The sequence below is a fragment of the Triturus cristatus genome, chromosome 5_2 (genome assembly GCF_964204655.1).
Source record: "Triturus cristatus chromosome 5_2, aTriCri1.1, whole genome shotgun sequence".
Classification (NCBI taxonomy): domain Eukaryota; kingdom Metazoa; phylum Chordata; class Amphibia; order Caudata; family Salamandridae; genus Triturus; species Triturus cristatus.
Window position 1 is genome coordinate 725,181,608 of NC_140588.1, and position 13,048 is coordinate 725,194,655.

At 47.0% G+C, this 13,048-nt stretch overlaps 1 protein-coding gene across 1 annotated transcript in view; it reads right to left on the reverse strand.

Moving 5' to 3' along the window:
- Window positions 1-13,048, reverse strand: part of LOC146829181 (sodium/hydrogen exchanger 2-like) — a 615,451-nt gene that overhangs the window by 449,788 nt on the left and 152,615 nt on the right. Inside the window, exon 3 of the mRNA XM_085607826.1 lies at window positions 9,849-10,099. Coding sequence (XP_085463952.1) covers window positions 9,849-10,099 — 251 coding nt within the window. The remainder of the gene's footprint in view (window positions 1-9,848; window positions 10,100-13,048) is intronic.

Genomic DNA, 13,048 nt, shown 5'->3' on the forward strand with positions numbered 1-13,048 from the left:
TGGATCACTTGTACCTGTAATCCCAGGGTCAGGTGTAGTAACCGTCATTAAAACCCTCAGTCACATACAGGAGCAATGGCGGTATATCTTGGTTCTCCGCCTCTAGAAACGTGAAAGCATCTTCATTGGGTTTTATTATGAAATGCTTTTCCTCCACCTGGAAGCTTAGACCGCTGGTTTTAGCAGTAGTGACCATGGAGCAGTGGCCATCTCAAAGCAGGCTTGGAAAAATTATCTACTGCAAATGCATCCTCTGAAATAATTGCTGAAAGAAACAAGGCTCAGTGGTATTCGGTGAGTACACCGCAGCTTCAGTCTAAGGCCCATACCCCCAGAGTCATTCAAGTAAAGCAGTTCTCTGTCTTATGCAGGCAGGCAACATGTGACAACAGCCAAAAACCTGACAGGGTACACTGCGTGCATACAAGCATATTTTCCAACGTCATGTTAGCACAGTATTTACTAAGTAAAATAAAAGTAGATTAGCACAACAGCGCTCTATTGTCCCGAAAACACGATAACTACATAAGAATTGCTCTGATGTTGGGCATGTATGAAATAGCTGAGAGCTAAGGATTTCGCCAGCCAAACCCAAAAAGGAAAAAAGGGCATATATACATGGAAATGTCGGAGCGGGGAGCTGCGCCAAATTTGGCAGCGCTGCGCTCCGGCAATTCTAAAACACAGGGATGCGCCGTATTAACAACAAATGGCGCACCACTGTGTTTTCCCTAGCGCTGGTGCTAAAATAAGCTGCCTGGCACCAACGCATGCACCCTTGCACCATACTGCGAGGGTGGATGGTTTATGTGCAGGAAGGTGTCTCTTCCTGCACATAAACAATCAATAGTGGCATCCTGTGTGCATTCATCTGATGCCCATGCTACCACAGAAGGGCACGTGGAAATCCCCTACTGTCGCAAGACTTTGGAAACCCGCACTGTCTCCCAACTGAAGGTGTGTATGGAAGGTAAAATAATTGTGCAAACAGCTGAAATGCACTTAAAACGTGCAGAGGTAACGTTAACTCTTGAGCTCATTATGTTGTAGCATTTGTGTTTTTTTACATTTATGGTTTATAAAATATTTGAATGTTGATACTTAAATGTAATACAGAAATACAGTTTAATGTAACAATATACACCATTGTTCATCACATCAGTATACAAATCCCTAATATGGCAGAACAGTCAGAGTTTTTAATTTTGGAACAGAGAATCAACATTATGTGATTCTGGGTGAATCAGTCAATGTTCCCATGCCCCCCAAAAAACCCTGACCTTGTGTAGTGTATTCTAATAGTAATGTAAAGCGTATGAATGCCCCACCTCCACCCTTGCCCTGGGGCAGCTGTCAGCCGCCCACAACACTGCTCGCAGCACTTGAAATGGCGGGGTCACTGGTGGACAGAGGCAGCCGCCTGGAGATGGCAGGTGTCCTTCATGCTTGTCCCTGTCTTCCTCTCACTAAATGTCGGGTTAATTCAAATGAGCCAACAAACATCTATAGATGTTGCATATTGTCACTGAATGATTACCAAGAATGGGGAAGTTACATTCTTCACACCTTCCCAGAGCCGTCATTACTTTCAAGTGCTTGACTGGTCTTGCTTCCTCATTTTCCTGAGTCCATGTCATTATTTATGTTTTTTTAATGGATAGTACTGTGGCTTTATTTTGACTCAATGTTTTAACGTTTCCAGTCGATTGCCTGAGAAGCAGACTTCATGGGCTTAACTCTTTCCATTCAGCGAAAGTCCAGCATATAACAACTGCATGTCATGTGGGTTATTACTCGCTGCTGCAGTTAAATAACACTGTCTGCCAGACTGAAGACGTCTGCTAGGGTAGACACGCCCCTTATAGTCGGCAGTAAAGGTCAGGTTATTAGATTGGTGTCCTTTACCACAGCACCTTTAGCCTGCTCCCATTGCCACCTTTCCTGCACTTCCCTCATCGAGAACATTTGCGAGCCATCGTTGGTTGCCTGTCTGTATCTATATTGGCATATTAAAATGTTACAGGTAGGAACTATGATCCTTAGAGATTTACCTTATTAACCTATATTACAGTTTCAGTAGATTGGTACTACACTATTTACGCCCACTAGTTCTAAATCCAGAACTGGTAGTGCAACCTGCAGTTCACAGTTTAAAAGTGAACTTGTGCGCTTGACACTGTGGAGCAGATATTCCGGAGTGCAACTTTCTTCTGACTTTAGAGAACAGCGTCATACTATATAAATTGTTGTGTATTCAGCTTTTAAGTGAATTTCAGTGGTTCGAATTTGTTAACTGTGAGAAGGTGGCCTGATATATGCTGTCCACTAGTTCTAGTGGGCACCCTGTATCAATGCAAACAACCCCTTATGGTGAATTGGTAAAATAAAACACACCCCTCTAGTCTCTTTATGAGACTGGAGTTCGAAGTACTTAATTTACAAGTTAGCAATCAACAGTAATAGCACAAATCCACGTTTGGGCCCTAGGGGCGTACCAAACCATATACCAATAAAGTGGTATAAGAACCACGACTGAACTTGACACACGGCCTAGAGCCTGTAGAATCGCTGGGACCCCAAGAAACCACCCAAGGTAGTGACACAGGGGACCCACAGGGGCCGTGTGCAGTGCGTAAACACAACCGCGGGTTCCCGTTAGCTTCTATGGGCAATGTCGCGGTTGGAAATTTAAAGATTAGGGACACTTAGAATTGAATCAGGACCAAACCCTTTTGGACTCAAGAAGTTCTAGGGCTAGTACCCATGGGAGCACCGGAGTACTCGTGTTACCTCACCCAGGGAAGCCGGGTGCATAGGTGTCTTTTTGTGTCGGGTCGCATCATCGATTACAATGGAAGCTGGTGAAGAACTGCTGCTGCCGTGAAGAGGAGAAGTGTCCGAAGAGATCCAAGCCTGGATCTAGGATGGAAGGAACCTGAAAGCAGAGGGGACAGATGGGCTAGCGATCGCGAAGGAGCCTCGAGCGGTCGCACTGGAAGGTGGCCCACGGGCACTCGTGGAGTGGAGGACAGAGATCTTCGGTGCAGTCAGTGATCAAGGCTAGGGCTACTCGGAGCCCAAAGCAGAACTTCAAGGATGAACCGGAAGTTGATGTACCAGCAATAGTACGCAGTGCCCAACAGAGTCCTGCTGGGGGAGGTCCCTACACAATGGTAATGGGGATCCCTCAGTGGAGTGAGGATTTTTTCCCTGGCTAGGGCTTCTAGCCTGGAGCCCCTAATCTGCTGATGGGGTGGTTCCTCTGGACAGGGGCCCCTTTGGGGTCCACTGACCTTCCTGACCTCTGCAGCCCTGGGCTGACTGAGGCAGGGTAGAGAGGGGCAGGTTACCTGCTCCAGACTGGGTACCACCTTGGAAGGGTCCACTGCTATCAGGGGTGCTGCCAGGCCAGGCCTGACTACCTCTGGGGCAGTTCCCTCACAAGGGGTAGGATCAGTTCCCTGAGGAGGCTGACCCTTACCTATTGTCTGGGGGGAGAAGACTTTTCTTCAACCCTTGTGCTCTCTTGTGGAGGAGAGTGGGCCATTATTTCAGGCTCCATCACTCCAAAATGTTTCTGGGGTTGGGCTGTGGCCATCACAGCCCCACTACCCTTCTCTGGTATGCCCAGCATTCTCAGATGGGCTTGGTGTTCAACTTCAGCCCAGGCTGAAATTTCCAGATCATTGCCCATTTGGCAATCTACAAGCAAGTTTGGGGACACTACCACTCTCTTTGGGCCTGTGACCCCTCCCCAGCTGAGATTGACTATGGCCATGGGGTGATCTGTGCTGACACCATCTATGTTGGTCACCTGATAACTAAAGTCAGGTAAAAACTGCTGAGGAGGGATTAGTTTCTCTGTCACCATGGTGATTGTAGCCCCAGTGTCCCTATAGGCCACAGCTGTCTGACCATTAATTATTAGCTCCAGTCTGTACCTGCCTAAAGTATTGGGACCTATGGTAAAAGTGGCAAACCCCACACCACCATCACAGACTGAGGAGGCCTGTGAGGGGGGCCTGTCTAAACTAGGGCCCACCTCTGTTCCCCATGAGAATGCATTTACCTTTTTGGGTACATTACTACCACCTGGGGGATTACTACTAGTAGTACCAGGGGGAATGGTAGTATTTGTTGGAGGAACATTTTCTTTATTGCCAATCCTGGGGCAACTGGGATCAGTTTTCCAGTGCCCAGGCTTTTTACAGACATGGCATTATGGTTTCTTTTCAGGAGAGGAAGGAGTTTGGGACCCACCCCCAGAAGAGGACTTTTGGGGCCCTGTAGTGGACTTATCCTTAGATTTATCCCCACCTTTCTCTTGGGGCTTGGTAGAATCTTTCTTCTGGTCACACCCCTGATTCTGAGGCCTTATCCTGGTTCTGACCCATTTGTCTGCCTTCTTTCCCAATTCTTGGAGAGAGGTCAAATCAGAGTCCACCAGGTACAGGTGTAAAAGCGGTTTTTGACAATTACTAAGGATCTGCTCCCTCATAATCAAATTGTACAATCCTGTAAAGTCATGCACTTTGCTGCCATGTATCCAACCTTCCAGAGCCTTAGTAGCACAATCAACAAAGTCTACCCAGTCTTGAGTCTGAGCTTTTTGGGTGTCTCTGAACTTCAACCTACACTGTTCAGTGGTTAGGCCAAACCCATCAATCAGAGCACTCTTCAAGACCTTGTACTCGTCAGCATCCTCTTCTCTTACAGTGAGGAGCTTGTCTCTACCTTTGTCTGCAAAGGAGAGCCATAAGATTGCTGCCCACTGACCTTGAGGGACCTTCTGTACTTTACAGGCCCTCTCCAAGGCAGTTCTCCATTTGTGGATGTCATCCCCACTCTGGTAGGGAAGGACAATCTTACTTAGGTGTCTATGGTCATAAGACCTCTCCCTATCTCTAGGGAAATTGCTGCCACCAGGAGACTCTAGTCCCTCCTTTTTACTAGCTCTGTAGAGTTCTAGGGCTTCCCTATCTAAGGCCATCTGCTGCTTTCTGAGGTTGAAATTGTCTTGCTCATACTTCAAAAGTCTCTCTCTCCTCTCCTGGGAGGTTTCCCTCCCTCTGTGAGAAGAGACAGAGGTCCCTATAGAGGAGTTAGACTGGACAGATCCCCTTGAGAGAGATCCATCCCTTCTAGCCCTACTTTCAACTCTGCCTGGAGGAATAAAGGAGGGAGCATTGTTGTCATCCTCCTCATCCTCATCCAGGAGAGCTGCGTTCACCAGATTCTGATCATTGTCATCAGTCTGGTCAGCATTAGAGTTAGGGTCAGGGGAGTTTCCACCCCTAGGCCGCCCCTCACCTGCTGCCCCACCCACACTGCCCAACCCATCAGGCCCACTAGGCCCTGAGATATCATCCAGCTTAAGTATCTTTATGTGATGATGCGTGGTTGGGCTTTTGCCTGTCTTCAGCTTCCTAATGGAACATAAGGCCCTAAGTTGAGCAAAGGAGAGATCCTCATATTTATAGGGGAGGAGCTCACTGGCTCCTGGCAGGGACCCACTGGTTCCTGGCTGACTAGACATTACTAATGTGGTGTGGTGTATTGCACTACCTATACTAGTGTGGCCTACTAAACTCTACTGAGTTGTAGAAAGGGTGTGCTATCCCTTAACACATAACTCTAAGTTCAGTAGAACTTACTGTAACTAAACTGGATATTATATGTACCTAAGGTACCTTTAGTGGTTTTCAGTTGATCAATTCAATTGAGATTATCTGGTAAAAAAATAGCAAGTTGGAATCCCAAACGCTGCACACCAATGTGAGAAGGTGGCCTGATATATGCTGTCCACTAGTTCTAGTGGGCACCCTGTATCAGTTCAAACAACCCCTTATGGTGAATTGCTGAAAGACAACCTTTATTGAAAGCTATCCTAGTGGTAGCTATGGAGTCTTGAAGGAATGTAAAGCAGCTTGTTTTACCAGTCTATAATCTCCTGAATGATCAACTGAGAGGACAACCACACCAGGTATATATTTAAAATATATGTATTTAAAATAAAACACACCCCTCTAGTCTCTTTATGAGACTGGAGTTCGAAGTACTTAATTTACAAGTTAGCAATCAACAGTAATAGCACAAATCCACGTTCAGGCCCTAGGGGCGTACCAAACCATATACCAATAAAGTGGTATAAGAACAACGACTGAACTAGACACAAGGCCTAGAGCCTGTAGAATCGCTGGGACCCCAAGGAACCACCCAAGGTAGTGACACAGGGGACCTAGGGGGGCCATGTGCAGTGTGTAAACACAACCGCGGCTTCCCGTTAGCTTCTATGGGCAATGACGTGGTTGGAAATTTAAAGATTAGGGACACTTAGAATCGAGTCAGGACCAAACCCTTTTGGACTTAAGAAGTTCTAGGGCTAGCACCCACGGGAGCACTTGAGTACTCGTGTTACCTCACCCAGGGAAGCCAGGTGCATAGGTGTCTTTTGGTGTCGGGTCGGGTTGCGTCGTCGATTACAATGGAAGCTGGCGAAGAACTGCTGCTGCCGTGAATAGGAGAAGTATCCGAAGAGATCCAAGCCTGGATCTAGGCTGGAAGGAACCTGAAAGCAGGGGGGACAGAGTCTGGGTCACTTGCCAGTGACCGAGGGCAGGATGGACCAATGCCCACAGATGTCGGGTGCTTCAGGTGAGTTGAGGGGTGTATTGACTCTTCAGCCACGAGGTCCAGGAGGTGTTGATGAAGTCCACGAGCCGTATTCGAGCTGTCCCACGAAGTCTGTCGAGTGCTGCGGTATCAGCGACCAGATTGGACCCAACAAGCCTTGGCAATGGCAAGTCTCGTGGAAAAAGAAGAAGGATGTCGGTGCAGACCAGCAAGGTCTGAGGGACTCACCCAGCAAGGGTAAGTCAGGGCACGTCTGGACCAACCAGGAAAGCCCAAGCAGAAGAGGAGTTGCTTTCGTGGGGACCCACTAGCCAACGGGCTAGCGATCGCAAAGGAGCCTCAAGCGGTCGCACTGGATCCTGGCCCACGGGTCACTCGTGGAGTAGAGGCCAGAGATCTTCGGTGCAATCAGTGCTCAAGGCTGGGGCTACTCGAAGCCCAAAGCAGAACTTCAAGGATGAACAGGAAGTTGATGTACCAGCAATAGTACACAGTGCCCAGGGGTCACGGTTACTCGTCACCCACGATAGCCACGGGCTTCAGCTTTGCTGTGGTCTCAGGGTAGCCTAGGGGAAGTCAGGAAATCTACCTTAGGTGATGCAAAGACTTCGGCATCCAATGGGAGCTTCGGAATTGCAGCCAGACAGTTGCTTCTTTGGTGCCTGCAAAGCAGGGGAGTCACTCCCTGACCCCAAGGGAGATTTCTTCCATCTTCTAGTCGAAATAGAAAGTCGAAGGTCCAGGATATATATTGCAGAGTTTAGTCCAGGGTAATCTAAAGTCGCAAGGACTGGGTTCCCATACTTATACTAAGTTTGGGGGTTGGACATGCTCTAGGGACCCACCTATGGGAGGGTTTGGAAAAAGGGGTGGTTACACCCATTTCCTTTGTCCAGTTTCACGCCAGAGCAGGGGCAGGTAGCCCCTGCAACCGGTTTGAACTGGACTATGCACAGGAACACCAAGTGTGCCCCCAGTGCCGGACTTCAAAGCACCAGAGAGTGCTTCCACCCAGCCCCAATACACATCTGCCTGTCTGGGGAGGTGGTTACACCTCCCTGGGACAGGAAAAATGTTGTCCAGGCCTCCCCTGCCAGAGTTTCAGTCAGCAGCAGGAGGCCAGACCCGTGTCTGTGACAGAGGCATCCATTTTGTAATGCCAGGGCTCTAGAAAGTCCTACCGGGTTAGACCAGTGTGAACATGTCTCTCACTCTAGAAGGGTGGAATGCTACACACACCGCCAGAACTGGCAGGGGGGTAGTATTCAAAAGCGTTTGACACCAAACACAACATATTTCCGTGCAGCCATCCCAAAGTTAGCATTTACCGCGAGGTTATAATACACTTAAGAATATATGGTCAGGCTGCACCAGAAACAGCATTAGAGGAGGTACTTCAAACACTGCAGAGGGACTCTGCTCATGCAGGGGCACCCTCTCACATAAAAACCAAGCACTCTCTCTTCAGGATTGTCAAGGCCTGCCATAGGAGTGACTTATATGTTTTGTATGTGTGTGCAATGATAGTGATATAGGTAGCCTAAACCACAGTAAGGGGTGCAAGCACACCCTTACCCAGGCTGCTGTAGCAGACCTGTGGTGCCATTTTGGAGTGCTTCCCAGGGGTGGCATAATACATGCTTCAGCCCCTGGTAGGCCTCTGAGGTACCTTTGCCCTAGGTACATAGTATACTATATACTAGGGGCTTCTAAGGCACTCCAGAATCCAATTGGAAATGTACCTAATGTACATGGAAACCATTTTACAGAGAAAGCAGATAGACTGGGGCCCTGAATAGCAGGGTCCCAGTCCAACTAAGTCATAAACCAGCAAAACACCAGACAAAAGTGGGGGCAACCATATAGTCAGATTCCACCTTCCTACATTGACAGCCTTCTGAGCTTTTAATTTTTACTGAAAGTTGACTTGCTGTTGCTTGAATCTGGCTCTCGTGGCATGCAGGTGCTGCCGTACCCTTGCAGCAAGAGCTTAGTTCAGTGATCTGTTTCACATGGCTGTATGCATTTAATTTGGTATTTGACTGCCAGTGCTTTCCTCTCACTTCATAATCAGGAGTGTCATTTATAATGTCTTGAGATGATCTCCTAAATATTACCCTTCAAGGGTTTGGGTACCTTAATGTTACTAAATTTGGTGTCCATTAAATTGCCATGTTTAAAACCCTCATTTTAAATATTTTCTGTGGTGCAAGTGCTGCAAATGCAAATTCCACTATACATAATACCACATAATTACTAACCACATAATTCCACAGCACATCCTGCCACATAATTCCACTACACAAATCTACTCCACCACACACAATTCCACAACTAACAATTCCTATCCATTCCATTCCACTCCACACCACATACATCATCTCTACTACACACCAAAACACAAGGGTAAAAAAATGATCATTTACAACGCCAATAGCCCTAACTCCCACAAACGCGGGACCTATTGCATTGCAAATGCTTGTTAAAAGTTGTGCCACTGATACGGATTTGCATTACCGAAGATTTCATCCCGCGGGAAATTCACTTGGTTGCCTTTAACTTTAACTAACAATGTGCCACATACGGTAAGAACCCTTATTTAGCACGGTTGGCAAGCGCAGCCAGAGAGGGAGTTCAGGCCCATTGTTTAAAGGGCAATGCCAGTCAAACCAGACAGGAACTGAGGTATCTGACACTTCAGCAGTGGCTGTAGGAGAATGCTTCATCTGCGTGTACTTTGAGTGCTCCTGATTAGAGCCTTCCCAAAAATAACAACAAGGGCTGTCTATTCAAACAACCCGAGCTGAACTGCTGGCCTTCTCATCTAGTCTCATCTGGAGCGTTCCGGCGAAGTGAATTTAAGGCATTTCTTTTCTTATTTTTCCAACTTGCTTTCAATGATCTTTCAACAAACGTGTGAGTCAGATTCCATCTGTTTCATGGAGCGCTCTGCAGCGCCCTTCCATTGTGCTCCTAATCTTCTGGGCGCCTGAATTCACGCGGAATAACATCTGCCATCATTTATGTGCAATTGTACAGTCTGTTTTGTGTGATTTCTCTTTTCATTTGACTTTTCAAAGGGTTTTGCAAATGTAAGGTGTTCACCACAGCATTCTATTCTCCTCGTGTTGAAGACTAGCGTCCGCTTCCTTTGTGACGCGTTAGATTTGAAATTTAAAAACAAATGTGCGATACAAAATTTAGAAAATACTTACGCGACAATGCCAGAGAGGTGGAACATCTCTGCAGTGAGGTAGGACAGGTAACTGTACAGGAACACAAACAGGGGCTCAATGACTCGGATGTTCTTGGTAAAGCGGGTGGTCAAGGCCGCAACGAGTCCAAACACAAGGCCGACAAATATACCACCAAGGCCCACCACGAAAAACTTCCCTACTCCAGCCAATATGTCCACAATCAGAATTTCAGGCATTTTACTGAAGTTTTCAAAGATCTTGTACAGCACCTGGAGGAAAGAGAGAAGGGAAAGAGCATTTGGTGTGCAGCTGATTTCTGCCTCTTGACTTGCAGCCAAGCACAATAGCAACAAGCACTGGCAAAGTTCATGGGTCTGGCTTTAATGTGGCAACACACGTGAACACTGCCATTCACAAACGCTGTTTACATATCTTGCATGCATAACTGTTGTTTATCATAACGAAGCCCTATTGGCTTTGCCAACAATGGAAGAAGTAGATGGAAGGATGACTTTATGTCTAGAATGCATAGTGGATATCTACTTTTCGTAAATCTTGTACAGAAACACATGGCCCCATTGCCCACTGTTACGTTTGCCTATCACTGTCAAAAATCTACAGACTGCATATTATTTTTTTTAAAAGGACAACCATATTAACTCTTTAACGATTTGGTAAAATAATACATTTATATAATTTGTAGGTCGGTCATTGTAAGGAATTGCCTCGTTTTGCCTGATCACCCCCAAAGTTTTGGACTAATGCTGTGGGTTTTTCAACAGGGCACTGAGGCCTGCTAACCAGACCTAAGTGCAAGTATTCTACTCCCAAATGTATGTTGAATTGGCTGTCCCCAATCAGCATTAGCTGACCTACTTATAAGTCCCTAGTTTATGGTACCAAGGGTACAGAGAGGATGTAAGTTAGAGCACCCACCCAGGGCTGTAGCATGCATTGTGCCACCCTGCTAGTGATAAAGTACAAAATGGCTCCCAGATTGCCACTGCAGCCTGGAAGAGCAGTTTTAAACTGCTAGTTCAACTTTACCATTTAAACCAGTGACAAAGCCCCCACATCCATTATCAATATCTATGTCTTCCCTAAGGAAGGCCTATCAAGCCCGGGGCAAGGAGCAGTATATTATTAAGTGAGACGTGTACTTTAGTATGTCCTAACAGTAAAACTTTCAAATTGTTGTTTTACTGTGGAAAAGCTAGTAGCCACATTGACTAGTACAGAGTGCCAGGTTTATTTATTATTTATTTATTTATTTAAAACATTTATAAAGCGCAGCTGTCACCTGGCAGGTATCCTGGCGCTGAGAGATTACTCCTAAAATGAGAAGAGACGGGAGACTGGGGAGGGGTTGCGAGGAATTTAGGGGAAGAGCCAAGTTTTAATCCGCTTTCTGAATGGAAGGAGTTGTGAAATTTGGCGGATGTCGACCGGCAGGCTGTTCCAGAGTTTAGCAGCGGCAACTCTGAAGGATCTTCCCCCAGTCCTTACCTTGTTGAATCTGGGTACCCTCACAAGGCAGGCTGAGGCGGATCGGAGAGTTCTAGTGGGGGGGTACCAGGAAAACATTTTTTGTAGGGATCTGGGGCCAGTTCCGTGTAGTGCTTTGAAGACAAGGCAGAGTGCTTGAAAGGTTATTCGCTGCTTCAGGTTGACATCTCAATCCTGCAAACTTCTGAATGGGACTACTAAAATGGGCACTTCAAGGTATCACATTTATTGTGGCATTAAAACCGACTTGATGTCAAGTCGAATTGAATGTCACTTTAAAGAAAAGGCAGTTTTTATAAAGTTGCGATTCTGTCACCCAGTATATCCGGTGGCCTTTTGCAGTTGCAGGCCCCCAGACAGTCATCTTTCCTCACAGGGAGTAGTGTGAACAACTTCCAGTCTAAGGAACAATAGAGGCCTGCCATAGAGCTTTAACTTCCCTTTGCAGGAAGCCACACAGGGTGTTGGCCCAAAAGGCGAGCTTCAAAGGAGATGCCACCTTAGTGGACAAATGGTTATCACACCTGTATTTAGGTAGATGGGTTGGCAGCAAGGAAAGAGTGGGGACACCAGTAGCCAAACCGTTTTTTGCCTGGGCAAGTAACCTCCAGGTAGGCACATCTCTGGGGCGGCCTACCAAGCTCCTCACAAACTAGGAAGGGTTCAGACATCTTGAGAATGGGAAGAATTATGCACTATGGGATTGTTAGAGTTCACACATCGCCTGCAGTCACAAGCCATTGGCTAGTGAGAGCATCATCACCCCAGGGCACTTTCGGGGCATAAATATGGAACCCCTGGCACCATGAACCTTAGATCACATCTGGACTGGAGAAAGGACCGAATAAGGACTGCCCTGCTGACCCCTGGAGTTGGGAAGAGAGGCTGCACAAACCGCTGGACTGCACCTGCTGCTCCTTGGGCTAGTAAGGGCTGTGGTAGCTGGTTCTTGGAAAAGTTGCTCCTGAGCCCTAGAATGAAAAGTTGATTTTAAGGGTCAGTTGGCTAACCCCCTGTTCCAGCACCATGGTCATAAAAGTTAAAGTAGCCCATCCTGGCTAGTCAGTAGCCAACTGCAAGGAATCGCAGCTGATTGCAGATGTGTAGACAAGATGTAGTCAAAAGTTGCTCCCTTGTCTGCCAGACCTGGAAAGTCACCAGAGTGAGGACTGGTCACTAAAGAAGGACACTGGCCCCTAACAAAGGAAGCCAGAGGACCCGCTGTGACTGAAGACCAGTAGCCCAGTCGCTGCTGGATTTCTGCTGGCCTAATGAGGACTTCGATGGACACCAACCTCTGTGGCTAAAGCCACCCCACCTTACCTGTGAGCTAAGGAATAATCCCAAGGAGACCCCCATCAACTGCACAGCATCACGAGCATCTTTTAGCATCCTCTAGCCTCAGCCTCGGGACCACTCAATTGAAGTGCATTGAGGTTTTGATGTTAAGTGTGGAACGGGACTTGAGACTGCTTTGGTGACCAAGTAACTGTTCAAATATTCCTGATTGGCCTCCCTGACCTTCTCCCTTTCATAGTTGGTCTCCCAGTCCGGGCAGGAGTAGCCAAACACAACTCTTTCAAACTTTTCAAACGTTTCCGTAACTTTACGGTTACCAATACTTGTTTGTGCTTGTCATTAAAAAGCTGAGATTTACGTATTCTTTAAAAATCTAAATCTCTGGAGCTCTCTGGTGGGTTTTGCTCATCATG